We start from the raw sequence: 26326 nt of genomic DNA on the forward strand, positions 1-26326 counted from the left end.
CTAAGTTATTTGTTAAAGTTCACGTTCCTTACTTTTAATTGGGTTCTCGGGACTGGCCAGCTCTCTCTTGCCCTTTTCTCTGGGCTCTCAGCCCCTGGGGCTCCCAACCATCCCCCGTCTCTCCCGCCCAGTCTACCCTCCCGTGGTTGGAGGAGGCGGGGGGGGGGGGGGGCGTGGGGAGGGGGGATGCTCTCCCGCCGACCTCCCGGGCCGAACTCCTCTCGCTTGGTTCTGTCGCCTCTCCCCGCATTTCCCTTTCTCCAGTCTCGAAAATGTTACTTTTCTGGACGTCCTCGGTCTTCACCCTACAATGCTTTTCTAACCAAAAAAGGCTGGCACAGACGGCCCTTAGCTCGGCTCGCGGCGCCAGCGCGCCCCGCCTCGGATCGGGTTCCCCTGGCGCGCCCTCCCGGGCCGGGCCCAGCCTGGTCCCGCAGCGCCCTCCCCCGGATCGGCGATTCCCCGCCCGGTCAGGTCAGGTCCGCTCTGCGGCGCCCTGCCTGCTTCCGCCTTCCGGCGGGTTCTGGACTCTGCCCTGCGCGAGTGTACGCGGCCCGTCATGGCTCCGCTCCGTTTCTCGGCCAACGTATCGTGGCTGTTCCCCGAGCTCCCCGGGCTCCCCGCGCGGCTCCGGGCGGCCGGCGGCTCGGGCTTCGAGGCCGCCGAGGTGGCCTGGCCGTACGCGGAGCCCCCCGTGGCACTGGCGCGCGCGGCGCGGGAAGCGGGGCTGCGGATGGTGCTGATCAACACGCCCCCTGGTGCGCCGCGGGGCCAGGGCGGGGGGTTCCGGGAGGCCCGGGAACGCGAGGCGGGTCTGAGGCCTGTTCTCTCCGCAGGAGACCGAGAGAAAGGGGAAATGGGGCTGGGGGCCGTTCCCGGGAGGCAAGCGGCCTTCCGAGAGGGGCTGGAACAGGCAGTGCTGTACGCCAAGGCTCTGGACTGTCCCAGGTATCCTACCCTCTCCTCCACCTCCTCCTCACCTTACCCGGGCTCCTCCAAGCCCCTGCCCCAGGTCTGGGGTCTGGGAGAACGCAGCGCCAGGTTGGAGAGGTTCAGAAGTACACGCACTGGCCCTTCTCCACTCTGCCAGTCCCCGTCCTTTGTCAATTGCCTTTTGTATTTTATTTGTCCTGTGTCATTGTGTTTGCCACACTTTCATGCAGGGATCCGGTGCCAGGAGCTCTGACCAGGGAGATAGGAAAGTGAACACAGGGAGCGATCCATTGGAGGGTGGGTTTATGGCAACTGCCTGGGATCAGAGGAAGCTTCTTATAGGTAGTGATGTTGAACTGGGGCTCAAAGAAATGAACACGCGTTTGCCTGATGTAGGAGGCAAGGGTGCACTGACCAGAGACAAGAGAAGGCTTGGGGCACTCAGCAGAGTCCCTGAGGCTGGAGATGGGGCCCTTTGGAGTTGGGTGTGGCCAAGAGAGATCAGGTGATGGCCGGAGGAGGTGGAAGAGGCAGAGTGGGGCGGATCAAATAAACTGCAACAGGGATCATGACTGGTGAGTGGTGGGGGCAGAGGGCAGATGGGAAGGATCTAGGGAACAGCTGCAAGGAGTGGAGACGAGCCGCATGGGATACTTACGGGAAGGGTCAAAAATACCTGCTGGAAAGTGAGGCTGACCTGCATGCTTATAGTACCGAAGAGAGGGGCCACTGGAGCGCTAAATGAGAGGTCTCTCAGGCGGGAGGATGGTACCTGGGAAAGGGCTTGGCCTCAGGCTGCCACAGGAGGGCAGGTGACAGCCCAGCCAGCGGGGGGGGGGGGGGGGGGGGGGGGGAGGTAGGGAGGACAGCTGGAGGGGCGCAGAAGGAGCCACAGCAATGAGGCCCCCCCGCTGCTGTCAGGATGGCCTCCCCAGCCTCCTCCAGTGACACCTCCCCCCAGGATTCACCTAATGGCTGGCCGAGTGCCCCAGGGGGCTGACCGAGCAGCAGTCAGGAGTGAAATGGAGACAGTTTTTCTGGAGAACCTGAGGCACGCAGCTGGAGTTTTGGCTCAGGTGAGACCAAGGACAGACAGAGCCGCGTATTTACATGAACGCCTGCGTGTGCGGAGGGGGGCACACAGTGGGGACAGCAAATGAGGCACGAGGCCAGGCACTAGCCCAGCTCAGAGGGAATGAGGACGGCCTTCACCAGTGACTAGCGGAGGGGGCACGAAACTGGAGCAGAGCTCTGTTCACGGGCCCGCCGTGGTGCTAGGAGAGCCTCGTGGGACTGCTGGAGCCCATCAACACCCGCATCACCGACCCCCAGTACTTCCTGGACACCCCCCAGCAGGGTAGGACCGCAGCCCGTGCCTCCCCCAGTCCCCTCTGAATCTTGCGCTCTCCTCGGGTTTCACGGCCCCCTCCCCGGTTTCTCTCCCAGCGGCAGCCATCTTACAGAAGGTCGGAAGACCCAACCTCCAGTTACAGATGGTAAGTGGAAGAAAGGAAATGCTTCTCAGAAGGCCCAGTGTGCCCCACATCTGGGGAGAATGGGGTGAGAGCAGGGGGGCTTGCAGGGTCTCTGACTAGTGTTCTCTACCCAGGACCTATTCCACTGGCAGATCATGGATGGGAATCTGACAGGGAATATACGGGAGTTTCTGCCCCTTGTTGGTGAGAGGGGTCTTTTTGCTCCTTCTTGTCTGCTGTCCTCCCACCCCTTCAACCCCCACACCCCCCACGTCCGCCCCTCAGGCCTCAGGTGGCGCCTGAGCCCCTCACCTGCCGCCATCTGTGTCAGGGCATGTGCAGGTGGCCCAGGTCCCAGGCCGGGGGGAGCCTGACAGCCCCGGAGAGCTGAACTTCCCCTATCTGTTCCAACTGCTGGAGGATGAAGGCTACGAGGGCTTTGTGGGCTGCGAGTACCGGCCTCAAGGTGAGGGGGTGCTGGGGCTCCAGGCTGGGCCCTGGGGAAGGGAGCTCTGGACTGACAGGTATTGGACATGGCTGCTCTTCTCCTCACGGGTCGAGATGCCACCGCCTCCCTCTCTCCTCAGGAGACACAGCAGAGGGCTTGAGTTGGCTTCGTGCATATTGGGACAGGCGGGGCCACCCTCAGGCTGGCCGGTGAGGGCCCGCCCTGCACCCCCCCCCCCATGCCTCTGGGGGACAGGGCCCAGAGCGGCCTGCATCTCCTGCATTAAAGACCACCTGCTGAACATTGTCCCATGTGTGTGTTATTGGGCAGTGGGAGGACACACAGTGTCCAACCCCTCGCTCTCCCGGGACTGCTTCCTGCCTGGTGAGAAGGGAAGAGAAGGGACGTCCTGCTCGCGCTCAGGTGCTCCAGTCTCCTGTGCACACGGGGGTTTCTGAGTCCACCTCTTCATTTACACGCCACAGACCACAGGTCCAAGAGCTAAGGGACTTGCCTGTAGTCACAGGGGCTTCAGAGGCAGAGCGGTCATTGGAACCAAGGTGACGTATCTCAGTGGCAACGTCCAGCAATGATGTTCAAGTGGGAAACGAAGACCAGAGGGCTCAAAGCAGGGCGGGGTGGCTGCCGGCCATTAGGGCCTTGGAGGCGCGTTCAGGCAGAGGAGCTCTCGGGTGAGCGCCTGCCAACTGCTGTGAATTCCTGGGACTCCACCAGGTGAGCAGGAAGGTGGAGTCCCTTCCTGGAAGGGCCCAGGGGACTGAGAGGAGATGGGCACCTCAGGGAGTTGGGCTACCCCTCCGGAGCCTGGGCCAGTCAGCAGTGGCAAGTGCTCAGGAGGGCAGCTCCCACCGTGAGGCTGGGGCTGCAGACCCGAGATCTAGTCACAAAGCTTCTGGTGTCCCCTTCAGTCTGGGCCCAGAAGGGCTGGTCAGTCCTGCTTCAAGTGGGCAAGCTTCTGGACCCCCCATGGTTCAAGGAATGGTGCCATTCAGTGGTCTGGTCCTCAGAGGAGGCGGGTCCAGAGGGTGAAACAAGCTGTGTTGATGACGGACTCGAGGTGGTGGTAGGTGGACACCAGCTGGGCAGGGGGGCTCTCGCTGTCCTGGGGCTGTACTGGGAAGGGCTCTCGGAAAACCACTGTCAGAGACTGTGGGGAACACGGCAGGGGTGCGGTGGTGAGGAGGGAGGGTAGGCACGGAGAGCAGGGCTCCCCAACTTCCCTAGGCTCTAGGGGAAGCCTCCCGCTAGGCTGACACAAAGCCCCTCACCCATTCTTACCGTCTTTCCCAAGTGGGAATCCAGAAACACCAGTACAAAACAGTCTGTGAACTTCTGATTCAGCACAACCTGCAGTGAAAGACAAAGTGACACGGGGAGTGAGGTCTGTGTCACCTGAGGCAGCATCCACCTTCCTTGAGGGCATCCTGGAAGTGGGGCCGGTGTGAGGAAGGCCTGCTCCCATCACCACACCTGAGCCCACCTGCATTCCAGGCGCCCAGGACCTTGTCTCTAAACTGAACCTCCGTCCTCATCCTCCTGGCTCCTCGTCAGCCCAAACAGCCTCAGAATGAGGGGGAGGCGCCTGACTGGAAGGCTTCAGAGCTTGTCTGTCCAGAGGCCCTGCACAAAGCTGGCACGTTGAGAGTTCTCTACCCTTGGCACAACTCCCCCTTGCCTCCTGTCCTTGGTCTTGCATCGCTTTGACCTCCTCTCAGACTAACCCCCTATATCTGGCTGTCCCTTTGCTCAGCTCAGTGATCTCTTCCAGGTGATTCCTTCTACTCCCAGGCTTCAGTGACCACCTGTTCATGCTGTTGCCCAGGTCTCTCTCTCCTGGGCTCCGGTCCCCAGCGTCCATAAACTTTCTAGAATGTGGTCCTGGGAGGGCCTCACGGACCTCCGACTCAACTCATCACCCTTCTCCCAAATCCACTCCTGCTTCAGCGCTCCCCCCATCCACAGGAGCGCCCCCATCTGCTCACCGCCCCCCGCCCCCCAACAACCACAGCCTTACCAACTCACCTCAGTGTCCCGGGAATGCCCCTTTAGGCCCTGAAACTCGCCTTCCTCACAAGCACTGTTGCGGGACCCCTCCCTATGGACCAGCGCCTACTTTTTTGGAAGTCTTCTTCCAAATGTCTCCTCCCCACAACCACTGCTCTCATCAGGCTCACGTCTTCAGTCTCTTAACCTCCCATGCTGTGTCTGGCCAACACCTGAGCCTTTTTCTCTCTACCTCGCCCAGGTAGTGCTTTTAGTCTCTCGTGTGCCCCTGGGGATTAGGCTAGACCTGCTCAGTCAGCAGGTCGGGGCTGGGGCCTGAGAGCCTGCATTCCGGCAAGCTCCCAGGTGCTGCCAGTGCTGCCAGTGTGACGACACGAGCCTTTAAAGCCCCAGAGGTCCTTCTTGGGAGTCAGCCCCTAAGGCTGATGAGGTTCCAGAGCTTGGCCCTCAGGATCTCTAGCCAGACATGTTTTTGTTTTTTTTTTAAATATTTTTTATTTGACAGAGAGAAATCATAACTAGGCAGAGAGGCAGGCAGAGAGAGAGGAGGAAGCAGGCTCCCTGCGGAGCAGAGAGCCCGATGTGGGGCTCGATCCCAGGATCCTGGGATCATGACCTGAGCTGAAGGCAGAGGCTTTAACCCACTGAGCCACCCAGGCGCCCCCAGACGTGTGTTTTTTGTGAGCTTTTAAGGTCACAGCTCCAGACTGCTCTCATGAATCCTATGTCAAGGCTCGGTGCTCAGGGCTTGAAGGATTTCACGTGGATCCTGTTCCCTCTAGGCCTCCCGCCAAAGCAGACCCAGCTGGGTTGGGGCTCCTTCAGGGACATGTCATCTCTCTGATGAGGCCTTTGGCTACATTTCCCCCTTCAGAGAAGTCTCAGGGAGACTTACCAGGTATTGAGTTCCCAAGTCCGGGCTCTGGAAATGACGACAGCTCTGAGGAAAACGGCTTAAAAGAACCTTGATCAGGCTCTGGTACCAGGAGACCGTCATAGACAGGAAGCAGTCCTAGGGGAAGGTCCACGGGGGTGCATCTGCTGTCCGAGAGCCACCTGAAGCTCTGTACCCTCCACCCCAGCTGCTGCCAGAACCCCTAGTATCCAAACCGGCCCCTTCTAGAACACATGGCCGCTTACCAGCTGGGGGTCAATGTCCCCAATGGATTTGGCATGGACTGCTTCCAGGAGCTCCTCCAGCTCCGCCAGGGCCAGGCGCCCCCCAAGCCGTAGCCGGTCAGGCCCTGGAGGCTCCAGCAAGAAGAGGCGCTTCCAGAGCGTGTCCCGACGGCAGTGGCCTCCAGCCAGCCGGACCAGCTGAGCCAGCCGTGCCCGCGCCACCCCCACCTCTGCAGCCAGCGGGGGGAACAGGGGAGCCGGTCCAGGGGCCAGACCAAGCCCCGAGGCCTCCCCAGGGCTACCAGCTGAGCTCCCAGGAGCTTCCGGCTCAGGGGGCAGTCGGGGTGGCTTCCGGAACCGGCGCATGTCTGCGGTGAGTCTGGGGAAGAGCTCTCGTTGGCTGGTGAGCACCACGAAGAACTGCAGCCTGGGGTGGGGACGGGGTAGGAATGTGGTGATCAGAGCGGGGCACAGAGAGAGCAAGGGCACTGGGAAGGCTGGGCCATGAGCACATTTGAGGTAGGGGATCTGCTGACCGCAGAACATGCCGCTCGGCTTCTCCTTGCTCTTCAAAGGGTGCAGCACAGTGACACACCAGCAGAGACACATCGAAGTCGTCCTGGTGACGAAGCCCCTCGGAGTCCAGGTAGGAGCCAGAGCTGTATGGTGGGGGTGGGGAAGATGCCAGCCCTGAGGTTCTAATGAAGCCACGCCCATCCGTCTGGCTCGTGAAAACACATCTCCCTACTGCCCCAGGGCCGGGGGTGGGGGTGCCCTGACCTTAGCTCCGCCAGAGCACATGCTGGTGCCCCCCCCCCACACCCAAGTTCACCTGTTCCATGCTGATACCAGGGCATATTCGTTATGCTCTGGGCCTCCAGGCCGGGCCATCCGCAAGGGCTTCATGTGATAGGAGCTGGCGTGGTCAGCTACGTAGTTGTACAGCTGGTGGGCAGCAATGAGTGGTGTGGACAGCTCCAGGGTCCCTGAGGGGTGAGTTATAGGAGACGCTGAGCCTGAGACAGACATACTGAACAGGTGGGATGGGGAGACAGACATCCCTAAGGCTCTCATTGACAGGCAGACTGGCTGTTATTCTGGGGGGCTCCTAAGATCCTGGGGAACATAGAGGTGGGCCCAAAGTGGCTCAGGATTGATGGGAAACACCATGAAGAACTTCAGAGAAAGACACAAACCAGAGACACAGGGATACAGTCCAAGTGACATGAGGTGATTAACAATATGGGATAGGATGGGACAGGAGAGGCGGAGGTTCTGGCCCCAGGAAGTGGTCCCATCGGCCCAGGTCTGGAGACCCCCTGGGGTCTAGTTCTGGTTCACCGGCCTGTCCTCTGGCACCAACCTTGGTAAATGTGATTGCGGCCAAAGTGGGGCCCGTCGGGGTGGTGAGCCAGGAAGTGCCGCAGGAAGGTGGTCAGGTGGTAGCCGTGCCGCAGCACCAGGTGGGTGCCCAGCACGTGCTGGTGCACGAGGCGCAGGTGGAAATCGTAGCTGAACGAGTGCACGTGCATTAGGTCACGAACCTTGTCGCACTCCTCCGTGAACAGCATGGACAGCTGGGGGGGTGGGCACGGGTCAGGACCTGGCAGGCCGCTTGGCACATTCCCGTTTCTCTCCCTCTTCCCTGGGAAGCCCCCTCCGTGAGAAGCCCCCCTCCGCGTACTCCCTTTTTCATACCTGAAAACTCAACTGTTTTGACAGATGGGCCTTTGACTCTACCCGAGTCCGCTAAAGTCTGGCCCAGATCACTGATGCAAAACATACTTGCTTAGTGCCTGCCAGATACTTTTCAAGGCGCTGGGGATACACTGGGAGGGGGCGGACCTGACCCTCAAGGAGTGTATGTTCTAGCAGTGGGCAGGCAGGATGGCCAACGTTAGGCCACAGACAGGAGGATGTAGGACGTTAGAAGATGATGTTATGCAGAATCCAGCCAAGTGCCAGTTTTGTGCAGGCGGCCAGGGGAGGCCAGGCGTGGAATGCACTATTGGGAAGTCTCTCCTGGTTCCTCCCATGTCTCCAGCTTGACCTTCCCATTCAGCCACCTGCTCTTCCCAGGACACTGTATGTTCTCTTCACACTTTTGTACCTGCTTGTTCTGTCTGCCTGGAACGCTGTTCCCCCTGCTTCCCAAATCTGGCTAGCTCCTACTTGTTCGTAAAGTGTCCTCTGGGACCCCCTGCCAAGGCTAGGCCAGGGTGGGCCTCCTTTAACTGATCTGTGAATGAATGAATGAACCATGGATGGAGGAAGAAAGGAAGGTGGAGACACGGAGCTGGTGCTTCTCCTGATGGAAGCCACCATCACTGAGAGTGTGTCAGCTGCTGGACCCGTGGTGCCGAGCTGGCAGGATCTACAGGCCCAGACCCATGGAAGCACTGGGTGCAGGAGTTATTAGGAAAGGAAAGAACTGGCTGTCAAAGAAACTACGGCCTTGGGGTCAGAGTAGCTGTGTGGTCTTGGCTGAGTCACAATGTCTCGTGTGGGACATATAAGCTCCCTTATCCTCATATGAAGCAGAGGTCTTCGTAAAGTTAGAGAACTTGTGGTAAACTGAACGGCCCGTGGATTATGATGATCATGAGCACTAGCGTGGAAAGGGCTCAGGATGATTGTGAAGGAGGGAAGAGGGAGAGAGGAAGGCCGGGGGGACGTAATTCAGGCTCAGGGACATCGATGACATCGCTGTCGGCAATGGTGCATGATGGCATGTTAGCTGAGGGCTCCCGGCCACAGAACTAGATTTCAGCTCTAGTCCTGCTACCGAATAGCACGCTGCAAGGGGCATGCACTTAACCTCCACGGATGCAGGTCCCCTTAGGTGTACAGGCGGAGGAAAGCTCTCCTCTCTGCTGAGCCTGCATACTGTGCACTTGGCAACCACAGCAACAGTGCAGCAATTTAGGTATGTACACAGGGCCGGCAATTACACAAGTAGGGGCAGAGAGAGGCTAGCCGGATGGAGATCGGGGCAGGAAGCCACAAAGACTTAAAGGAGTTCTAGAGAGTCATGGGGCTGGGTCACTTCTGCCAGCATGACAGCAAAGTGAGAAAGTGTACCTGCCCGTCCAGAGTTCCGTTGGAGCACTCTGGCCCAGGCAGGTTTCTGAACGTAAGGGGCTTCATGTTTTTCTGGGTCACCTTATCCTGTGATGGCTTTCTAGGTGTCCACACTCAAGTCAAAGGCAACCATCCATGGGCTGGATGTGAGCTATCCTGGTATGAGGAGTCAGGCAGACTAGGCCCAGTCAGATTCTTATCTCGGGAACAAAATGAGAGGCACAGGAAAGGCACAGGCTCTCACACGACATGCCTGGTGACCAAAGGAGCTGAACTAACTCAAGTCTAGAGGGCTTCAGGTCCCTGACCTCACTCAATCCTGACTCACTCTCAGCAGTCCTGGGAGCTGGCCCTGCCCTGAGGCAGACAGACAGGAACATAAATAACCACCAAATGCCAGGGGTACGCTGTGTGGCAGGGAACGCTGGTCCTCATTCTTAGTGTTAGTGGCGATCCTGACAAAGCCTGGCTATCTCCAGCTCTAGATCAGGCCAGGACTGCCCGTGGCACTGATGTCCCCCTGTGTCAGATTACCCACTATGTTCAAAGGTCCTCACTGGCCATCTATGGTTATGAACTGACCATGGTACTGGGCTCTGGTCAGTCCCACAGTGACCACGGGACCAGAGCAGCCACTGTGCTGGACTGCCTCCTGCCTCCAGCGCTGTGGAGGAATATGGTCTGGCCCACTGACAGCGAGGCTGAGGGGTGGATGACCCAGTCATGATGCCGGAATGGCCATGACTTGGCCACCCCACAGCACTAGATCCCCACTGGCCCAGACTAACTCATCCTCTTACTGGCCACAGCACACTGGGGACGCACTATGCCTGAGACCTCGTATTTCTCCGTCCCCACCACATACCTGAGAGTTGACAGCTTGCCCCATGGGGATCCGGGAACATTCTAGGGCAAACTGTTTGACACAGAAGTAACAGCCCTGGAGAGAAGGTGAAGATGAGATCAGGAGGGTAAGAGACAGGTGGGTCCAGCTCTCCCCACTCACTGTTCCTCCTGCTCACCTGAAAAGCCAGTTCCATGAGGATGATGCCCCCAGGCAGAGCACGCTGCAGGTGGTAGGTGGTGACTGGAGAGCTGGTGCTCTAAAGAAAGGAGAAACACTAGGGTTCAGGGGCAAGGGTTGGGGATTCACCAGCCTCGAACCAGCAGGGGAGTCCTCTGGGTACCAGTGTACCCCTGGCGTTTGGTGGTTATTTATGTTCCTGTCTGTCTGCCTCAGGGCAGGGCCAGCTCCCAGGACTGCTGAGAGTGAGTCAGGATTGAGTGAGGTCAGGGACCTGAAGCCCTCTAGACTTGAGTTAGTTCAGCTCCTTTGGTCACCAGGCATGTCGCATGACAGCCTGTGCCTTCTTTGTGCCTCTCATTTTGTTCCCGAGATAAGGATTTGGGTCAGTGATTCCGGCTCAGTGACACCTGGGGCTGGGGCACTGCTGATTATACTGCCGGGGAAGGTACACGACGATGCACTACCTTGGGGCTCCCATCAGTCTTGGTTTTAGGGCAGGAGAAGGAGCCTCGACCTTCCGTTCCAAGGATGGCCATGGCCCGTAGCCGGCTGGTGCTGCAGAAAAGAGGGGGGAAGAGGATGAGGCAGGCCAGCGGGGGAAGTGGTCTGGCCAGCAGCCCCACAATCACTTTCACGGGCAAGCGACCTGCAGGAGTAGAAATGGGACTGGAGAGGGGAAGGACCTGCTTGGGGTACCATGTTGGGGAAGCGGCTGGGACTGGAGTCCAGGTGTACACCACGGGGCAGCAGGGCTCCACAGCAGCTGCTGCTCTAAGGGGAAGCTGGAGGAGTACTCCATGCCAGGCCCCTTTCCACTGGTGAGAGGAGAGGGGACAGGTTAGGGCATAAGAGGCTGTTGGTACTGTTTCAGGGTCCCATAGGCCTACTCAACTCAATAGTAAGGGGAGAAGAGAAGCAAGAAAGGTACTGTGAACCAGGAAAACAGCAAGGGCCAGTAGGATGCACTCATTATATCAGGAGCTATAAACCACCAGAGTGCTTGCTGGCAATTGGGTTGGACGGTGAGGTGGGCGTGTGAAAGCCTCTGGAGAAAAGAAATGTCTCATTTGATCCTCAAGGAAATTGGAACAAGACTTTGACAGTGATTGGTGAGATTGATGAGAGAGGAAGGCCTGACTGTAAATTTGGCTCTGGAAACATATTTTTCATCCCAGTGTCTTTTTTAAAAATTTTATTTTTTTAAAAGTAGGCTCTATACTGAGTGTGGGGCTTGAACTCATGATCTGAATATCAAAACCTGAGCTGAGATCAAGAGCTGGACACCCCAGTGACTGAACCACCTAGGTGCCCCTACTGTCTTTTGTTTTAAAAAGAAACCCAGACTTTTGGGAAGAGCTTCAAACTGAATGGAAAGTATGGAAACTGAAGTCTCTCAGAGATGCTCCTTTAGGGGACCCATTGGAACAGCAAGTAGAGTTCCTTCTCAGGCCCTGATGCCCAGAAATGAGAGGGGCGGGGTCCCAAAGGAGCAGGACTGTCCTCTCTTCCTAATGCCCGGGAGGGGGTGGGAGGCCTGGAAGCTGGAGAGCTGGTTTTAGAAATGCTCAGGAGTTGGAATTGGCTCTCTGGGCCAGGTGGTGTCCCAACTAAGGAAGTACAACTCGTACTCAAAAGTAACTGCAACACGAAGAGGGAGGTTCCCATAGCCACTGGGAAGGGGCTGGGAACACAGACTCTGGAGGCTCAGATGTTGAGAACAACATAAAGCAGGGGCCACAGAAACAGGAATCTGAGATTTGACACAGGACAGGAAGAGTGGCCGTGGCTGTGTCACTGTGCTCCGGGGAGCTGCAAGGTGGCGAGAGAGGAGCTGCCTGCTTCCCAACACTGAGACCTGTCACGACTGTCCCAGAACGGGCTGGAAGACAACGACGCAGGTGGGCCTGGCGCAGGGGTCCCTGGTGACAGAGGCTAACTCAGCAAGGACAGGGCTTCCTGGGCCACGAACCACACGAGATACCCAGAGAGGTCCCTGTGGTGACCAGGCCAGGAATCCTTAAGGCCCAGATCCAGGGTGTGGAGGTACACAGCCCATCAGTGTGTAAGCCATACGTGTGCACAGCTGTGTACACACCTGGGCGGCTGGGAGGTTTACAGGCCGTGCCTGGGGCCCGTGGGAAGGCGACCCTGACCCTCGTGGGTATGCTTGGCCCAGGGAGGGGGGAGGGACGTGCAACAAGGCCCACGGGGCTCAGAGGGAGCCGGGGCGAAGGCAGCCCAAGGGTGTGTGGGGCCGTGCCGCAGCAGCAGAATGGGGGAGGGGGAGGGTAGGGGAAGTACTCACCTGCGGGCCGGGGAAGGGGGCCGCAGAGGGACCAGCACGAAGCCCATGCTCTGCAGATACTGCACGTACTGCTGCAGGAAGGCCAGGCTCAGCTCCTTCAGCCACGGCTCCTCCCGGGCCCCTGGCGGGGGTGCATCTGAGGACTCACAGCTGGTAGGGGCCTCCCGGCTCCCGGCCCCAGACTCGGGGCGATGGCGTCGCTGGGGGAGTGGAGATTAAGGCAGGTGGTCAACCGCACCATGGGGGTGGAGGGAGGTCCCGTGGAAGAGACCCAGGAGTCTGGAGCCTCACCTGGCCCTCGGGGGGTCCAGAGGTATCCAGGGGCCCATGTAGCCAGGCAGCTGGGTCGAAGAGCAGAGCCGTTGCACAGTAATGCACCAGGCGGGACGACTGCTTCAGGGTCTCTAGCTCTGCAGCCTGGGGAGATGAGGTGGTGAGCATGGGAACGGTGGCCAGGGACGCGGTCCCAGGATGCTCAGGGAGGACACAGGCTCAAGCCACTCACACTGATGGGCATGCTGGCTGGAGCAGAACGCTGCTGCCATGTCACGAACAGGTTCTCCATCTTCATCTGGCGCTCAAGCTCTGGGGGGTGCAGGCATTAGTAATGACCCCCAGGAGCTGTCACTCCTCCCATACTCCACAGACTGCCCCCGCCTGGCCCAGGGCCCTCACCTCTGCGTTCCGCCATCTTGATCTCCAAGAACTGTTGTCCATGGTAGGTGACGGGATCAGGGGGTCTGGGCACAGGGCCGAGTGAGGAGCTGGGGCGGGCAGCTGTGATATCCCTCAGGGCCTCATCGAAAGGGAATGTGTCAAGGGGAAGGGAGCCTCCACCCCGAGAGGAGGCACTTAGCCGGCCCTGTTCGCGGCTCAGCGGGGGGCTTGCACTCCGGATGAGGGTCTCTGCTTCCATGGTTGGCAGGAGGAATGGGTTTGGCTCCTGAGAGAGATGGAGTGTGGGTTCAGGGCCTTTGCCTTCAGACCCTCTCTTCCACCCCATGGCCTCCTCTCTCAGATGTTCCCTTCCCACTATCTCTGCCCTCAGTCTATGCCCTCTCCCCTGCTTCTTGACTGGCACTTCCTTCAACTAATCCCTTAGGAATCAGAAGTAGAGGAGGGAGCCCGAGCAACAGGCACCTTTTCGTCCCGCACTGGGAAGTCCAACTGGCCGCAATGATGGAAAAGCCCCAGCTTCTGGCTGAGGAGGCAGAAGATGAGGTGGGCGCGTGAGTTCTGCCACTGCACGAGGCGAACCAGTGCCCGACCCAAGGCCGCTCCCAGGTCTGGAGCCCAGTTGTAGGTCAGCAGCTGTAGCTGGAAGTCAGGGGTCAGGGTCAGTGACATCACTGAACTCCTTCTCCCACCCAGCCCCTGGTCCCCCATCTACCTTCTTGTCCACGACCTCCAGCAGCAAGAACCTCTGCCGGGGAGCGCTTCGCCCAAAGCTCCCATCGCCTCCTGGCTCAAAGCGCTGCACAGCTTTGGCAGCTACGGGAGGAATGCTCAGTTGAGGTCCAGAAGCAGATCCCTGTGAGCCCACCCTGTTCCCCAGAACTCTGAACTCACTCCCTCTGGGCCATGCCCTCACCCTGCTGGGTTGGTCTTCTCCACTGCAAGAAGTTCCTTCCCAGAAGCAGCAGGTGCCGCTCCGTCGCTGGGCGTGGCGTTGGGCACAGCTGTCCAAGGGAGCAAGGACTGAAGATCTCTGGCTCTGAACCCCTGGAGGGAGGAAGGGAGGGACAGAAAGCAGACCATCCATGCACAGCCCCATTCCCTGGCTATCACCTCCCAGGCCTAGCCGAACTTAGCATCCAGCAGACCCAAACTCACAAATGCTGCTCAAAGATACGGACGCTGGTGTCTCCGGCCATGGAGGTGACTAGAGTCGTGAACTCAGAAAGGACAGACGGAAGGAGGAATCGGGACACCATGTGGGTGGAGCTCCTGGACACTGAGGCACAACCTGGAACCGGGGGAGAGAGGTCACGGTGGGGCTGTAGGTTGGGGACTAGGCCATGGGGTTGAGTACAGGTGAGGAGGGGCTGGGGGTCTCACCGATCTGAACCATAAACTCCATCCAGCGCTGAGTCACGCGAGCAAACACAGGCTGCAGGGTCCCTACCTCACCCTCTTCTAGCTGTGTGGTCCTGCGTCTGAAGACACAGCAGGAGTGAGCCTTACCTCCACATGTGACATGTGTGTGCTTACACAAACCCAACACCTACCCGTGAGTTCACCCCCACCCACTGATGCAACACCATTAACACACACACACCTTTGTCTCTGGGCTCCAGAATCTGAGCCTGGTGCCCGCTCAGTGCCACCTGGAGTCCGAACACTTTCGGTTTTGTGACGCCTCCGGCCCCGGGTGTCTTCTGGCCGATCCAGGACAATGTCATCGGTTGTTTTGGGGGAACCCAAGTCCCCACATTCTGTTTTACTCTGGGGGCGAGGCAGTGAATGAGGAAGTGCTGCTGGGAAGGGGGACGGTGTGGAGGATGGGGGCATCATGAACCAGTAATGAGAGCCTGGGGGGCTTGGAGGCCCGGGGCAGGCCTAGCCTCGGACAGCACTCGGCTTTCCCGAGCCCCGGCACCCTCACTGGTGCAAGCCTGACTTCTCCTGTGGGCACCCCATGAGGAAAGGGAAGAGAAGGCACTTGCTCAGCTGAGGGTCTCTATGTCAGAGAGACCCTACCCCGCTGCATACCCCAAAGGGACAGAGTTGCTTTATGTGACAGGCCATCTGGGGCAAGGTCTACGGGGGGATTAGGGGAGCCAGGAGACAGGCAAGAAGGCGGATGCCAACTGCATCGCCTCTTCCCATCCTCTCATTACCAGCATATCCCAGAAGCTACGCCGGCCAGCTTTGCTCGGGGGAGTCACAGGCTCGCCAGGGCCAGGGCCGGGGGGAAAGGTGCTGGCTCGGCCTGCAGGGCTCTTGGTTTCCAATATCCCGCTCCGGAGATTTCCTGTGACACCAGACATTACAGACTCCTGTCACTGTGCCTATTTCGGACAGCCCAGCCCCACAACAGGTATGGCAGTGACTTGCCCCTTATTCCACCTCTCAGGCAATGGTGGCGTATGCACCCGAGAGCTATGTGTTCGTGTGAAGGATTTCCTGGGGCGGTATCCCTCTCGAAATGGGGGACCAGCTGGGTGTGGACCCTTCGGCTGGCATGTCGCCTTGCTGACGCAGAGAAGATACAGGACAACTGTGTACTGAATGTGTACTTTGGAGGGAGCCTCTGCGATGCCTTCCGGGAGCCCCACCTTTGCAAGCTCACCAGAGACCTGGTCTTGCATGGGCCTGGCACATTCTCTGGAGCTTGTGTACCTGGAGATGCGTCCTCAGTACACAGGGAGGCTGGCAGCAGCCGCAACTCCATGACGGCGTCAGCCAGGGCTTGGCGGGCTGCTGCCCTGAGCTTCTCCTCCAGCTGCACGATGCTGATGTTCCCCTTCTCCCACACATCCAGTCGAAGCCGTGGGGCGCTGTTCTGAGCTGGGGGAAAGAACGGGGGTGACATGAGGGGGCCTCTGGTTCCCAGAGCATGAACTCAGCACCCCTGCTACTGACCCACCTGAAGAACCATCCGGCACAGTCGGGCAGCGAGTGACCTGGGTCAGTTGCTCAAATTCCTCCTCTTGCAGTGGGTCCAGGGGCCCCGGAGAGGAGGGGGGCCAAGAGGCCAGTGAGATGGGACTCCCTGCTTCATCCACGAAGGCTAGAGTGATGCAGGCGACCCCTGGGTAGAAATCCAGAGAAAGGCTCGGTCCAAGACCTCCAGATCTCCCTGAGTGGCTAGGCTGGGCAAGGCCCCCCCAGCCATGAGGCAGGAAGATGCTCTCGCATGCTCAGCAGCGGCATGGGGCTGTGGCAGTGTACCTTTGCCGCCGGTGCCCTGTCCGCCAGGCTTGTTATACAAGTAGATGTCCAAGTCGGGGAGGCCGCCCTGTGGTGGCAGCGGGTGCTGAGGAGGGAAGCACCACAGAGAACTAAGCCCAAGCGGGCGGACAGACAGAAAGCATCACGGGATGGTGTCCACAGTGGGGAATGGCGGACGGGCACAGCTGGGAGCACAAGAAGACATGGGCAGACAATAAAGGTGGAGGGGGTGGGGGAGACAGCGGTATATACAGGTCCACAGGCCAAGGTCACCTGCAGCGCTGGCAGGGAACAGTTCCGCAGTCGGGGGGAGTATGGAGAGGGGCCGACCCTCACCTGGAAGTGATTGCGGCTGTTGCTGTCCGTGTACTTGGGCGAGTGCAGGAAGATGAGCAGGTTCTGCCGCAGGTACCAGGCCAGGGCAGGAAGCCAGGGCCTGCAGGAGGCAGGGAGGGCCAGGTGCAGCACCTCAGAGGGGAGACTGCCAGGCGGCTGGATGAACTGCAGAGAGGGGAAGGGGCGTCAGAGCTGCGCAGAGAGGGCAGAGAGCGGATGGTCCCCACACGCAAGCCCTGGAGGGCCGTCGGAGGCTGGGAGGGAGCTGACCTCCACATCAGCGGGTGTCAGCTTGCAGTTCCGAACAAGCATGACCGTGATGACATCCAGCGTGGCCTCGTCCAGGCGCCGACGCAGCACCCGTACTAGCTCGTCGGTAATCTCTGGACCTGGACACAGCCATGGCAGGAGAGTGGAGACCCTGGCAGAGGATCCAGCAACTCCCCCCAGCCTGGCCCTTGAGCCCTAGACTCGAACATTCCCGTACGCACTGGAGGCAGCCAGCACTAGGTTCTAGTTCTGACAAGTTCTAGTTCACTGTTTAACGCGAACAGGTGAGAGTCACCTCTCAAAGCCTCAGTGTGCTTGTCTCTAAGATGGGAGTAATAATAACATCTACCTCGTATGTAACAACCTTAACCCAAGACCCTATACGTGTTAAAGCAACCGTAAACGTGGACAGCAACATCCAGTTGCCTGGTGGATACCTCACGCTCACCATTTCCCAAACCGAACCCAAACTCACCCATGACCTCTAGCCAGTGGAGCCACCAAGCACCCAGTCACCCAGGCTAGACACCCGGTGTCAGCTTTCATGGCTCCTCTTCCCCAAGCTGCATTTCAATCAGCTAGAGGGCCTACCCTCCAAACATCTGTCTGTCCCACCCAGCTCCTCCGTGAGGAAAACCCAGAGCACAGCATGAGCTAGAGTAGGAAGGTGCCAAGCGAAGTCTCGGGAGGATTCTGGAACCTCCTCTGGTCACTCCCCAGCCCCCTCCCTAGCAGTGCTTACCTGCCTGTCCTACACCATGCACCAGAAGCTGGATATGCCTGTCCACTTGGCCCACAGGACGAGCAGCATCAGAACTGCGGCTAGAAGCCATGTCCAGGGGAGAACGAGGCCCCTACAGGGAAACTTGGGTCAGGGCCTGGCTCCAGTGGGCAAAGTATGAGGGGAGCACAAGGGCCTTGGGGTGGGGATGATACGTGCCGAGGCTTCCTCAGAGTAGATGGGCTCCTGGCTTCGGGACAGAGCTAGGGAGGGGGGCAGCGCGTCGCCTTCCCATGGCCGGTCACTGCAAGACGTCTCCAGGAGCCTGGGAGACAGTGGCACAGACTCTGGACATAGCTCTTTGGCCACCATCCTTGATCCCTGCTCTACCCTCTCTTCCCAGGGCCCACGTACCGCAGGTAGTACACAGCCTTCGTTGCTCGTTCCTGATAGACAAACATATTCTTCCGGTTCACGACAGAGAAGGCATTGAGCACGGAGCGCAGGGCCTGGATGGCTGTGGGAGTAATGGGGGCTCAGGACAGGCCCTTCTCCAGATTCCCTCCCCCTCCACTTGCCTCTCATGCCCGTCACACACCCCGAGAGACCCCCATGCTGGGCCCCATTTTCAGGCGTGAATGGACTCGAATCACGGTTCCCCACACAACGTCACAGGAGAAATGGCCGGGGACAAACTGCATCGTGGCGGCTAGGTACCCTCGGGGTGCACAGCTCTCATCAGCAGCGTAATCTGGGGAGAAGGGAGACAGCAGATGAGAGGCAGGACACGGCCCTCTGCCTTTGCTGCTTCTCTTATGAACTGGCCTACTTGTCCTTACTCCCCAGGACTCCTTGGCCCTATCACCCTGCAGGGGAAAGACGGTCATTTCAGGTAACAAGGCAGGACCATACTCTTCGGAAACCAGGTCATAGCACAAAGGCTCTCAGGCAGTTGTGGAGAAGAAGCTAAGAAGTGTCCGGTAGGCAGAGCATGAGAAAATCCTGAAGATAATGCCAAGACACTCCGGCTGTGTACTAATATGATATATAACACACACCCCATCTGCATATTCACAGGGAGGGGCAATGAGAACCCCGTCAGAACCAAGAGGATAGGAGAGCTGATACACACCTGCAGAGTCAGGGCAAACGCTGTGCTCTGGAGGACAGCTGACCCAAAACGACTCACAGGGCAGCAGGGCAGAATGCAAGAGCCCAGGGGCACAGTCCAGAGCCTGGTCTGACCCTTTCCAGCGTTCCAGGTTGAAGAGGAGCCCCCCGGCACGGCAGAGGCAGCCATCTGGTTCCCAGAGAAGCTGCTGCCAGATGTGAGCCGTGTACAGAGCACACAGGAGGTTGTCTGGAACGGAATGCTGGTTGCTGAAGGCTCCAGCAAAATCACATGGAGAGACTATAATGAGGAAGGGCTGTCTCGGGCTCCGACTGGCCTTCCGTTACACGTTGCTAGAGGCATTGGCAACAAAGGTGTGTGGCTGTCCTATCTCGTGCTCAATGTGCAGAAGATGCCATCAGACCCTGGGAAGTCCGCTAATTAGGGGAATGGTGCTTTGATACGGAGCACGTCTCGGGATGTGCTGAGACGTGACGTCCGGGATTGGTAGGAATGTTCACCTACAGACTTGCTGAGATATTAAAAACAAGAAGTGCTCTGATTTTCCTTTTCAACCAGAGGGAAGAACGACAACGGAATGACATCATTTGGCTTTCCCCTCTGAGCTGGGCTGAGGGGTCATCAGGAGTCAAAGAAGAGAGTGGAAGTGTCAAGACTTCCATTAACATCTCGAATAAAGTACTGGGCTTCCTCATCACGACCAGAAATCTCAGGAAGCCCAGAGGGGTCCTGTGCCTGCCTATCAGGAGGGACAGCTGATCAGAAGGCAGATCCTCCTACCAGGCCTTAGGCTCCTCCCCTCTGATCTTCCCCCACCTGTGACCCGGCCTACTTGCCCGCCCCCCACCCCCGCCCCGTTCCTCGGCCCTGTTACCCAAAGGGGAAAGATGGTCATTTTGGAAAGGAAGGTGGGGCGAGGCAGAGGCACGGCCTTAGGAAGACAGGTCACAGCCGGTGCCCCTTCCACGGTCCCTTTTCTCCTGTGTTCTTTAACCCTTCCTTGCCTCCTGGCTCCCTCCCTGTGGAACACAGATGTGCTTGAGTCTGCCTTATTGTCAAATTCCTTCGTTGTGTGCTTGCCACGCTACATGAACGAGTGGTTCTCCTCTGCTCCACCTGTGTAAGATCCTCTCACTTCTGTCTCCTCTGGCTCCTAGTCCCACTTCTCTGCCTAAACTACTTTCACTAACGACACACGAGAACTCTCAATGGCCAAACCCAGTGACCCTTTTCTGTCCTATCCTCCCTGCTCTCCTGGCACTGGTGACCAAGTCATGGTGACTCTGCCCTGGTCTTCTCACCCAAGCACGGACACAGGAAGGGCGGCAGCAGCCCGGGAGGGAGGCTGCTGGGTGGGGTCTCACCATCACTGGGCAGTGGTGCCCGCTGTCGGGAGTGGAAGGGGGTCTCACTGCGCCACAGATCTTCTTCGCTCTCGGCCACCAGAAGAGAGTTACACACATGACTGTCATGGAGGTCCTGCAGAAGCAGCCGCTGGGAGGAGGAGCCGGGTATCAGGGAACTGAAATATTTCTCAAAGAATTGGTGGCAGTGGTCAGGGGTGATCAAAGGCCAGAGAAGATGCCCGTTATCACGGGGGGTCAGTGATCAAGAGAGCATCGGTAATCACTGGAGGGTCAGAGATGTGTCCTACAGTCACCGGGCTCAGGGATTGGAACCCCAGGTTAGGAACACTCGATCCTCCTCTTTACCAGAATCTGTTCTCCACCCTTCAGGTCTCAGCTTAAAAAGATCAATTCTATCCCTGATACTTCAGAAGGTCAGACCCCGTCATATGCTCTCATCAGTTTCTACTTTTCCTCTGTATGATTTTTCACAATTGTAATGGAAACAATTTGTGTAATTTAGTTGTTCAATGTCTATCTCCCTCACTCGACACAAGTTCCAGAGAGTCGGGGTTTCCCTGTCTTATTCACTATTGAATCCCTAACAGCAGCACAAGGCCACAAGATGGAACAGCTCACAGTCAGGGTCTGGAAGAGTAACCCACGTTACTGGGAGTGGGTGGAGGAGTGCTCCCCAGTTTGTAGTGCCCAAGGAGTAAGAGTACCCCAGTAACCAGGTGTCAAAGAAAATGTCCGTGATGGATCAATAGCCTCTGAAGGTCAAGTTCCTAGAAATTCCTTCCTCATCTGAGCAGTGTCCCATGCCTAGAAAGCCCTGTTCCCCGCTGTCCCTTACCTGGTTGACCTCCCTGCAGATCTCCCCAACTCGCCTCACCAGGAGCTGCTGCAGGTGGCGACACTCGGTGCCTGGCCCCCCATCCTCCCGAATCAGGCTCCTGGAGGGGAAGGATGGAATGGACGCAGTTGGTGGGGGTGGGGTTTGGCAGCGGGGCCAAGAGAAGCCATGAGAAGGGAATAGGACTGGACCAAGGGAAGCAAACATGGGGGGAACTGGGAAAAGCAGAATTCTCCATAGCAGTTACGGAAGCACAAGCTCTAGGCTTGCTTTACCAGCTTCCACGTGGGCAGGACATGTAAGCGTCCTTCTCCCTTCTCAGACCTTGAGCAGAATGGTCTTCCCTTCTCAAACCCAGCCCACCCTGTGACGGGAGCCATCTTTAACCAGGGGCCTTGCTGTAAGTCCTGGCTCTGCCCTTTCCCGTGACCTTGGGCAAGTATTTAACTTAACCATGCTTGAGTTTCTTCCGCCCTGCCACAAAAGGAGCTGGTCCAGGCGGAACGCTCAGAACATTGTCTGCCATGTACTAAGTGCTTATCAAATATCACCTGTTAGTCCCACATCAACTTCTGAAGCTGCTCTGAACCAGAGAAGCTCTTAACGCGTGGCTAGGAGCCCAAATCCCACCAGCTTTGAACTCCACTAGGAAAGCAGAGAGTGACCTGCTTTGCTACAGGCTGTGGGAAGTGGTCAGGACCCTCCAGCCCCAGAACACAGTCAGACCCCAACCCAAACCCTCAGTCCCATATCTTACTTTGGGATGACCCTGGAGAGGAGTATTGTGGGACCGGGGAAAAGTAGCACAGTGCAGGCCCCTACTTACTGTGCGTGGGCGTACACTTCTACACGATCCTGCAGCACCCGAACGATGAGCCAGAAGTCAGGCAGACAGGGCCCAGGGAGGCCTGAGAGCGAAGGCTGTGGAGGTGTTGGCCCGGGTGGGGTCCGCAACATGAAGGGAGCCTTCTCCCCCGGGGTCTCATTGGGACCCTCGCTGTCTGAGCCACTGCTGCCACCATCGTAACCTGTGTCAAACGAGCTGAGGTTCAGCCCCAACCTTTGGCTCATCTGATTCTCCAAGCGTGTCAGGCTTGATGGGCCCGGCCCCTTCACGTCACTCCCTTCTGATGGCCCCTGCCGGTCCTTCTGCCTCACAGCCCAGTGTCTGCCTCCCATCAGCTTAGAGTCCTCCCCGCACTGTCCCGGCTTACCCAGGTGGTCAGAGTCCACACTGCCCTGACTGGACATAAGGCTCAGCCCCCGGCTGGGCCCAGGCTGGCTCCCTGGGAAGAGAAGGGAAAGGTCTGGAACCTCTACTGAACTTGCTTAGGACCGCCCGAGGAGGGAAGCAGGGCCAGGGATCTGTAAGTCCCTGGTCCTAGCCCCCAGACTTTGTTGCCCAAGTCCTCTCTTACCTCCCTGTGGCAGGCTGAGGAGGGGGGTGCCCTCGGAACCCTCTGGGGAGCCAGGGGCTTGGGGGCTGGCTGTCAGGGCCTGAGGGGCAGGAAGTCAGAGCTGAATACAGGCCCCACACACCTACCTCCACCCCCCTCCATTCCCAGGTCATTCCAGGAAAGGCTCACCTCCCCTTCGATGCCTTCGGCTCTGTCCTCATGGCTGTGCCAAGCCCAGGCTGCTGAAGGGGGCTCCCCCTGGGACCCACCTGGCTGTTGGCCAACTGCCACAAAGAAGAAGCCACTGTCAGGATCCTCAAGAAGAACATGGCCAGGGAGGTGAAGGCGGCGGAACTCCTGGGGAACAGGAGCCAAGGTCACAGTTTAGGCAGAAGCAGCGCTCCCTGTTCACGGCAACCCACACTTCCTCATCAGACCCTCACAACTACCTGGTATGCAAAGGGTCAGGAAGTTGCCTAAACTTCAATAGGCCTAGTGGCAAGGAAAGGAGCTGGGTCTCTTCCCCCTGAGTTGGGCTGCCAGGCATGGGGCAGGGGACAATGTGGTGAGGAGGCTGTTCGGAGGGGAACGCTATGGACTGAAACCAGGAGAGGCCTTTCTACTTCCGTATCTGGAGTCTGGAGAAGAATGGGCCCCAGAACCATCAGCGGGCGTTCTGAGGGCAGTGTACCTCCTTGAATTGTGTGAGGGAACGTTCTGGCCCAAACACAAAACTCAGTGGCAGGGTTTGACGAAGGCAGGTGGAACGTCCAGGAGAGCTGTGGATGTGGGCAGCTGCACGGTGCAGGGCAGGGCTCTGAGGGATGCCCCCTCTTCGCAGGGCCCCCACCATCTCATCTTCCAGCAACCAGTGGATCTACAGGCAGAGAGCAATCCGGGAAGTGGCCAAGGGCACCTCCTTGCCACCTGGGGCATCACCTCACTTGCAGACTAGAAGACACCTTGCCTCACAGATGAGGGAGGCCTTACTTTGATCCCAGAATAAAGGGGCGCCTCACCTTCCTCATATGCTGGCAAGGGTATCAGTTAGAGCTGAGGGGCTGTCACTTAGCCTGGGGGAGGGAAGGCCCTCACCTCACTCATGGTGGTCTCAATAGCCAGTCTGTGGGGCGTGGCCAAATTGGAGAGTCCCGGGTGCCTAAGGGGAAGAAAGGGTTAGATGCTGGCTTCCAGAGAACAAAACTGACACGGCGTGAGGAACCCTGAGAGGTGGAAGGAGAAGTACCTGTCTTCTTCTGGGGGTGGCAGTGGGGGCCCCAGGCCATCATCCGACCTCAAAGATGACGGCTGCCCTGGGGATCGTGGGAATGAAGCACTGCTTTCAGACGTGGACCTGAACAGGGTAGGAGCGAAGGTCAAAAATCAGCAGCTACTCTCTTCCTAGGCTTCCTCAGCACTCCTTCCTCGGAATCCTTAAGGGATCCTGAGTCCCCAGGTGCCTCTAGATTCCTTTAATGGGCCCCTACCCAAGCAAGGCCCAGGCCTCCCCGCCCCCCACCAAACTTGTTGCCACACCGGTGGTGCTGAGGGTCCGAGGTCGGGGGAAGCTCCACTTCCAGAGGCAAGGTCAGCACGAAGACATCCAGGGTAACACTGAGGTCCCTCAGGGGCACTCGGCCTCCAATGGGGGGGCCCTCCAGACTGGAAAGCACCTGGCCTGGGAGAGGCGGAACATCAGGGGTTGCTAGAGCCTGGGAACAAGCACAGACTTCAAGTCCCCGTGCTAATGAGTTACATCCATAGGCCCTGTCCCCCACTCCCGACAGGCAGGCAGGCTGTGCTGGGACCTGTGGCCCGCTCCCAGGCACTCCGCACTCACCCAGGCAGGTGGGCAGGCTGCACACGGGTACTGAGCTGTGTTGCCCACGCAGCCGTACCGAGCACGTGAGGTGCAGGAAGAGAGGAGGCAGGTCGCGCACCAGGCTCTCCGGTCCTGTCGGTGAGTCGCCCCCCAGGATGCTGAAGGAGTCTTCATCAGGGTTCATGGTATCGGCATCAGACAGCGAGGCGGAGTCGAGCCCTGCCGGTCCAAGCTCTGGCTCACGGCTCTCACGGTATTCCACCTCGAGCTCTGGGTCACTCTCAGTGACCACACAGCAGGCTGCTGTGTCTCCTAGATAGGGGTGCATGTCGTGTGCTTACTGGGAAAGGCTGATAGCAGAGGGCCCCAAATCCCGGCTTAAAGCAGCCTTACCGTCTCTCCCCACTTGCCCACACACCTTCTTCTCCTATGAGCTCAGCCTCTGAGAACTCCAGGTCACTGACTTTTCTGTCCACTGTGTCCCGAGGGCCCTCATCCTGAGCAAAAGAAAGAGACAGCTTTAGCTAAGGCCGGACAAGAGCCACATTGGGGCCTCGGGAGCCAAGAGTCAAGAGGATCCGGGTGGGTATGTGGGGCTGTGGCTCAGGGGTCTGAGGGAGGAAGGGAGGAAGCCACTGACCTCTCGCCGGCTGGATGGAGGGCAGTAGAAGAAGTAGTGTGGATTGGAGGGCACCGTGCGGAAGTGGAGACTGCTGATCTCCAGGAACTTCTCCTGTTTGGGGTTAGAAGGAGGTTACTATGTCAGCCCACCCTCAGCAGAACACTCCCCCCAGCCTAGAGCAGACTCCTACACAGGCCGTCCCAGGACAGCCCATCAAGGCCGAGGGCAGGCGGGACTCCACCCTCCTCTCCCCCCACCAAGTGTCCCACCTGGATGAGGCCATGAAGGGTGTCATGCGCCTCTCCTCTGAGCTGGCAGACGTCTGTCAGAGAGATCTCCAGGCTGGGGTCTGGGTGACCAGAGACACGGCTGCTCTGAAACTCAGGCTCGCTGAGGTCCTCGGTCTCTATGCTGAGTGGTCAGGGTGGGGGTGAGGGGAGTTGAGGCGTTAAGAGCCACCAAGTCCCAGAGGAGCCTGTGTCCCTATTGGGAGTGGCTCACACAGTCTGTGGCTCTAGCAAGGGTGCTCAGTACAATGGCACGGACAGTGGGAGAGGCAACAACCACCCCACCCCTTTTGGCTCGAACCCCCATGTTTCTTAACGGCTGGACATTTCTGTGACACAGAGGTATGAGTAAAGAGGGCTCCCAGTTTTCTGACTAGGGTGGAGGGTGACCTCTTTCACTGGGGAAGAACATAGGTGGAGAAGCAAGGTTTAGTGGGTAAAAACGCACAGATGTGGGGCATGGAGAGTGGAGGCTCTAGAGCTCCAGACAGGGAACTGGGCTGGAGTTTGGACCTGGGTATCATTGGGACCCTCTTCCCTCTGCTTCTTCTCCTTCTGATGCTAACACACCACGGGGGCCAGACACACAGCTATCTGCTCGCTTGCCTTTCTCCCTCCCTTCGTCAGGGACCTGCTGGGCCCCTCAGGTGAGCTGGGGACTCAGCAGGGAGCAACACACTCTGAAACTCACGGACTGGTTCCAGGGATTACTACTATTGCAGGAATGTCCTCAGAACAAGCTTCCCCTTTCACTGATGGCAGCCGGCAACTCTCCACCCCTCACCCAGCTCCATACTCCATGCCGGAACAGGAGAGACAGAGAGGAGACGGAAATATGGGAGCAAGAAGCCAGCAACAAAGCAACTGCCTCCCTGATGTGTGGGCATGACCTTGTGCAGCCCGACCCCTGGCTCGGAAAGTCTGTACGGGGATCTGGTGCAGCCCTGATGCGTCCCTCTGGCACCACCCTAACCTGGACTCAGAAGCCAGGACGGCTCGTTCCCGAGGCTCCGGGCCCTCCTCGATGCTACTGCTGAAGGGTCCAGGGCTGAGAGGCCCAGGGCTTGGGGGTGCCTGAGGCAAACCCCGAGTGTGGCCGCACAGTGCAAGCAGGAAAGGGGTGATGTCTACTTCCTGTAGCAGTTCCTCACAGGCATCAACCGCGATCAGCAAGTCCTGCGAGGAGACACTCTGTGCTTGCTGCAAACTCCCGAACAGCCCTGAGGAAGG

General features: G+C 58.5%; 2 protein-coding genes across 2 annotated transcripts in view; one reads left to right on the top strand and one right to left on the bottom strand.

Annotated features, from left to right (window-relative positions):
• The first annotated feature begins 502 nt into the window (after positions 1–502).
• HYI (hydroxypyruvate isomerase (putative)) lies at positions 503–3157 on the top strand. Its single transcript, XM_046001199.1, has 8 exons — positions 503–758; positions 837–948; positions 1895–2009; positions 2212–2290; positions 2380–2429; positions 2543–2612; positions 2740–2874; positions 2996–3157. The coding sequence occupies exons 1-8, from the start codon at positions 560–562 to the stop codon at positions 3067–3069; spliced, it is 834 nt and encodes a 277-aa protein (XP_045857155.1). The 5' UTR covers positions 503–559; the 3' UTR covers positions 3070–3157.
• SZT2 (SZT2 subunit of KICSTOR complex) overlaps positions 3158–26326 on the bottom strand; it is a 52681-nt gene continuing 29512 nt past the window's right edge. Inside the window, exons 28-72 of the mRNA XM_046001191.1 lie at positions 26070–26316; positions 25079–25220; positions 24828–24920; positions 24606–24684; positions 24206–24499; positions 23902–24043; positions 23612–23719; positions 23461–23524; positions 23057–23242; positions 22555–22722; positions 22387–22465; positions 22183–22254; positions 21795–21996; positions 20969–21068; positions 20131–20260; positions 18233–18385; positions 18049–18151; positions 17854–17959; positions 17656–17767; positions 16914–17032; positions 16644–16808; positions 16308–16392; positions 16003–16167; positions 15756–15923; positions 15254–15387; positions 14692–14858; positions 14472–14569; positions 14247–14379; positions 14005–14135; positions 13804–13904; positions 13554–13730; positions 13089–13356; positions 12919–12998; positions 12705–12830; positions 12414–12613; positions 10573–10663; positions 10104–10184; positions 9947–10021; positions 7364–7577; positions 6833–6986; positions 6537–6659; positions 6022–6427; positions 5777–5893; positions 4156–4224; positions 3158–4024 (exon numbers count right to left, since the gene is read on the bottom strand). Coding sequence (XP_045857147.1) covers positions 3881–4024; positions 4156–4224; positions 5777–5893; positions 6022–6427; positions 6537–6659; positions 6833–6986; positions 7364–7577; positions 9947–10021; positions 10104–10184; positions 10573–10663; positions 12414–12613; positions 12705–12830; positions 12919–12998; positions 13089–13356; positions 13554–13730; positions 13804–13904; positions 14005–14135; positions 14247–14379; positions 14472–14569; positions 14692–14858; positions 15254–15387; positions 15756–15923; positions 16003–16167; positions 16308–16392; positions 16644–16808; positions 16914–17032; positions 17656–17767; positions 17854–17959; positions 18049–18151; positions 18233–18385; positions 20131–20260; positions 20969–21068; positions 21795–21996; positions 22183–22254; positions 22387–22465; positions 22555–22722; positions 23057–23242; positions 23461–23524; positions 23612–23719; positions 23902–24043; positions 24206–24499; positions 24606–24684; positions 24828–24920; positions 25079–25220; positions 26070–26316 — 6371 coding nt within the window. The 3' untranslated portion in view covers positions 3158–3880. The remainder of the gene's footprint in view (positions 4025–4155; positions 4225–5776; positions 5894–6021; positions 6428–6536; positions 6660–6832; positions 6987–7363; positions 7578–9946; positions 10022–10103; positions 10185–10572; positions 10664–12413; positions 12614–12704; positions 12831–12918; positions 12999–13088; positions 13357–13553; positions 13731–13803; positions 13905–14004; positions 14136–14246; positions 14380–14471; positions 14570–14691; positions 14859–15253; positions 15388–15755; positions 15924–16002; positions 16168–16307; positions 16393–16643; positions 16809–16913; positions 17033–17655; positions 17768–17853; positions 17960–18048; positions 18152–18232; positions 18386–20130; positions 20261–20968; positions 21069–21794; positions 21997–22182; positions 22255–22386; positions 22466–22554; positions 22723–23056; positions 23243–23460; positions 23525–23611; positions 23720–23901; positions 24044–24205; positions 24500–24605; positions 24685–24827; positions 24921–25078; positions 25221–26069; positions 26317–26326) is intronic.

This window comes from Meles meles, chromosome 1 (genome assembly GCF_922984935.1).
Source record: "Meles meles chromosome 1, mMelMel3.1 paternal haplotype, whole genome shotgun sequence".
NCBI classification, from domain to species: Eukaryota; Metazoa; Chordata; class Mammalia; order Carnivora; family Mustelidae; genus Meles; species Meles meles.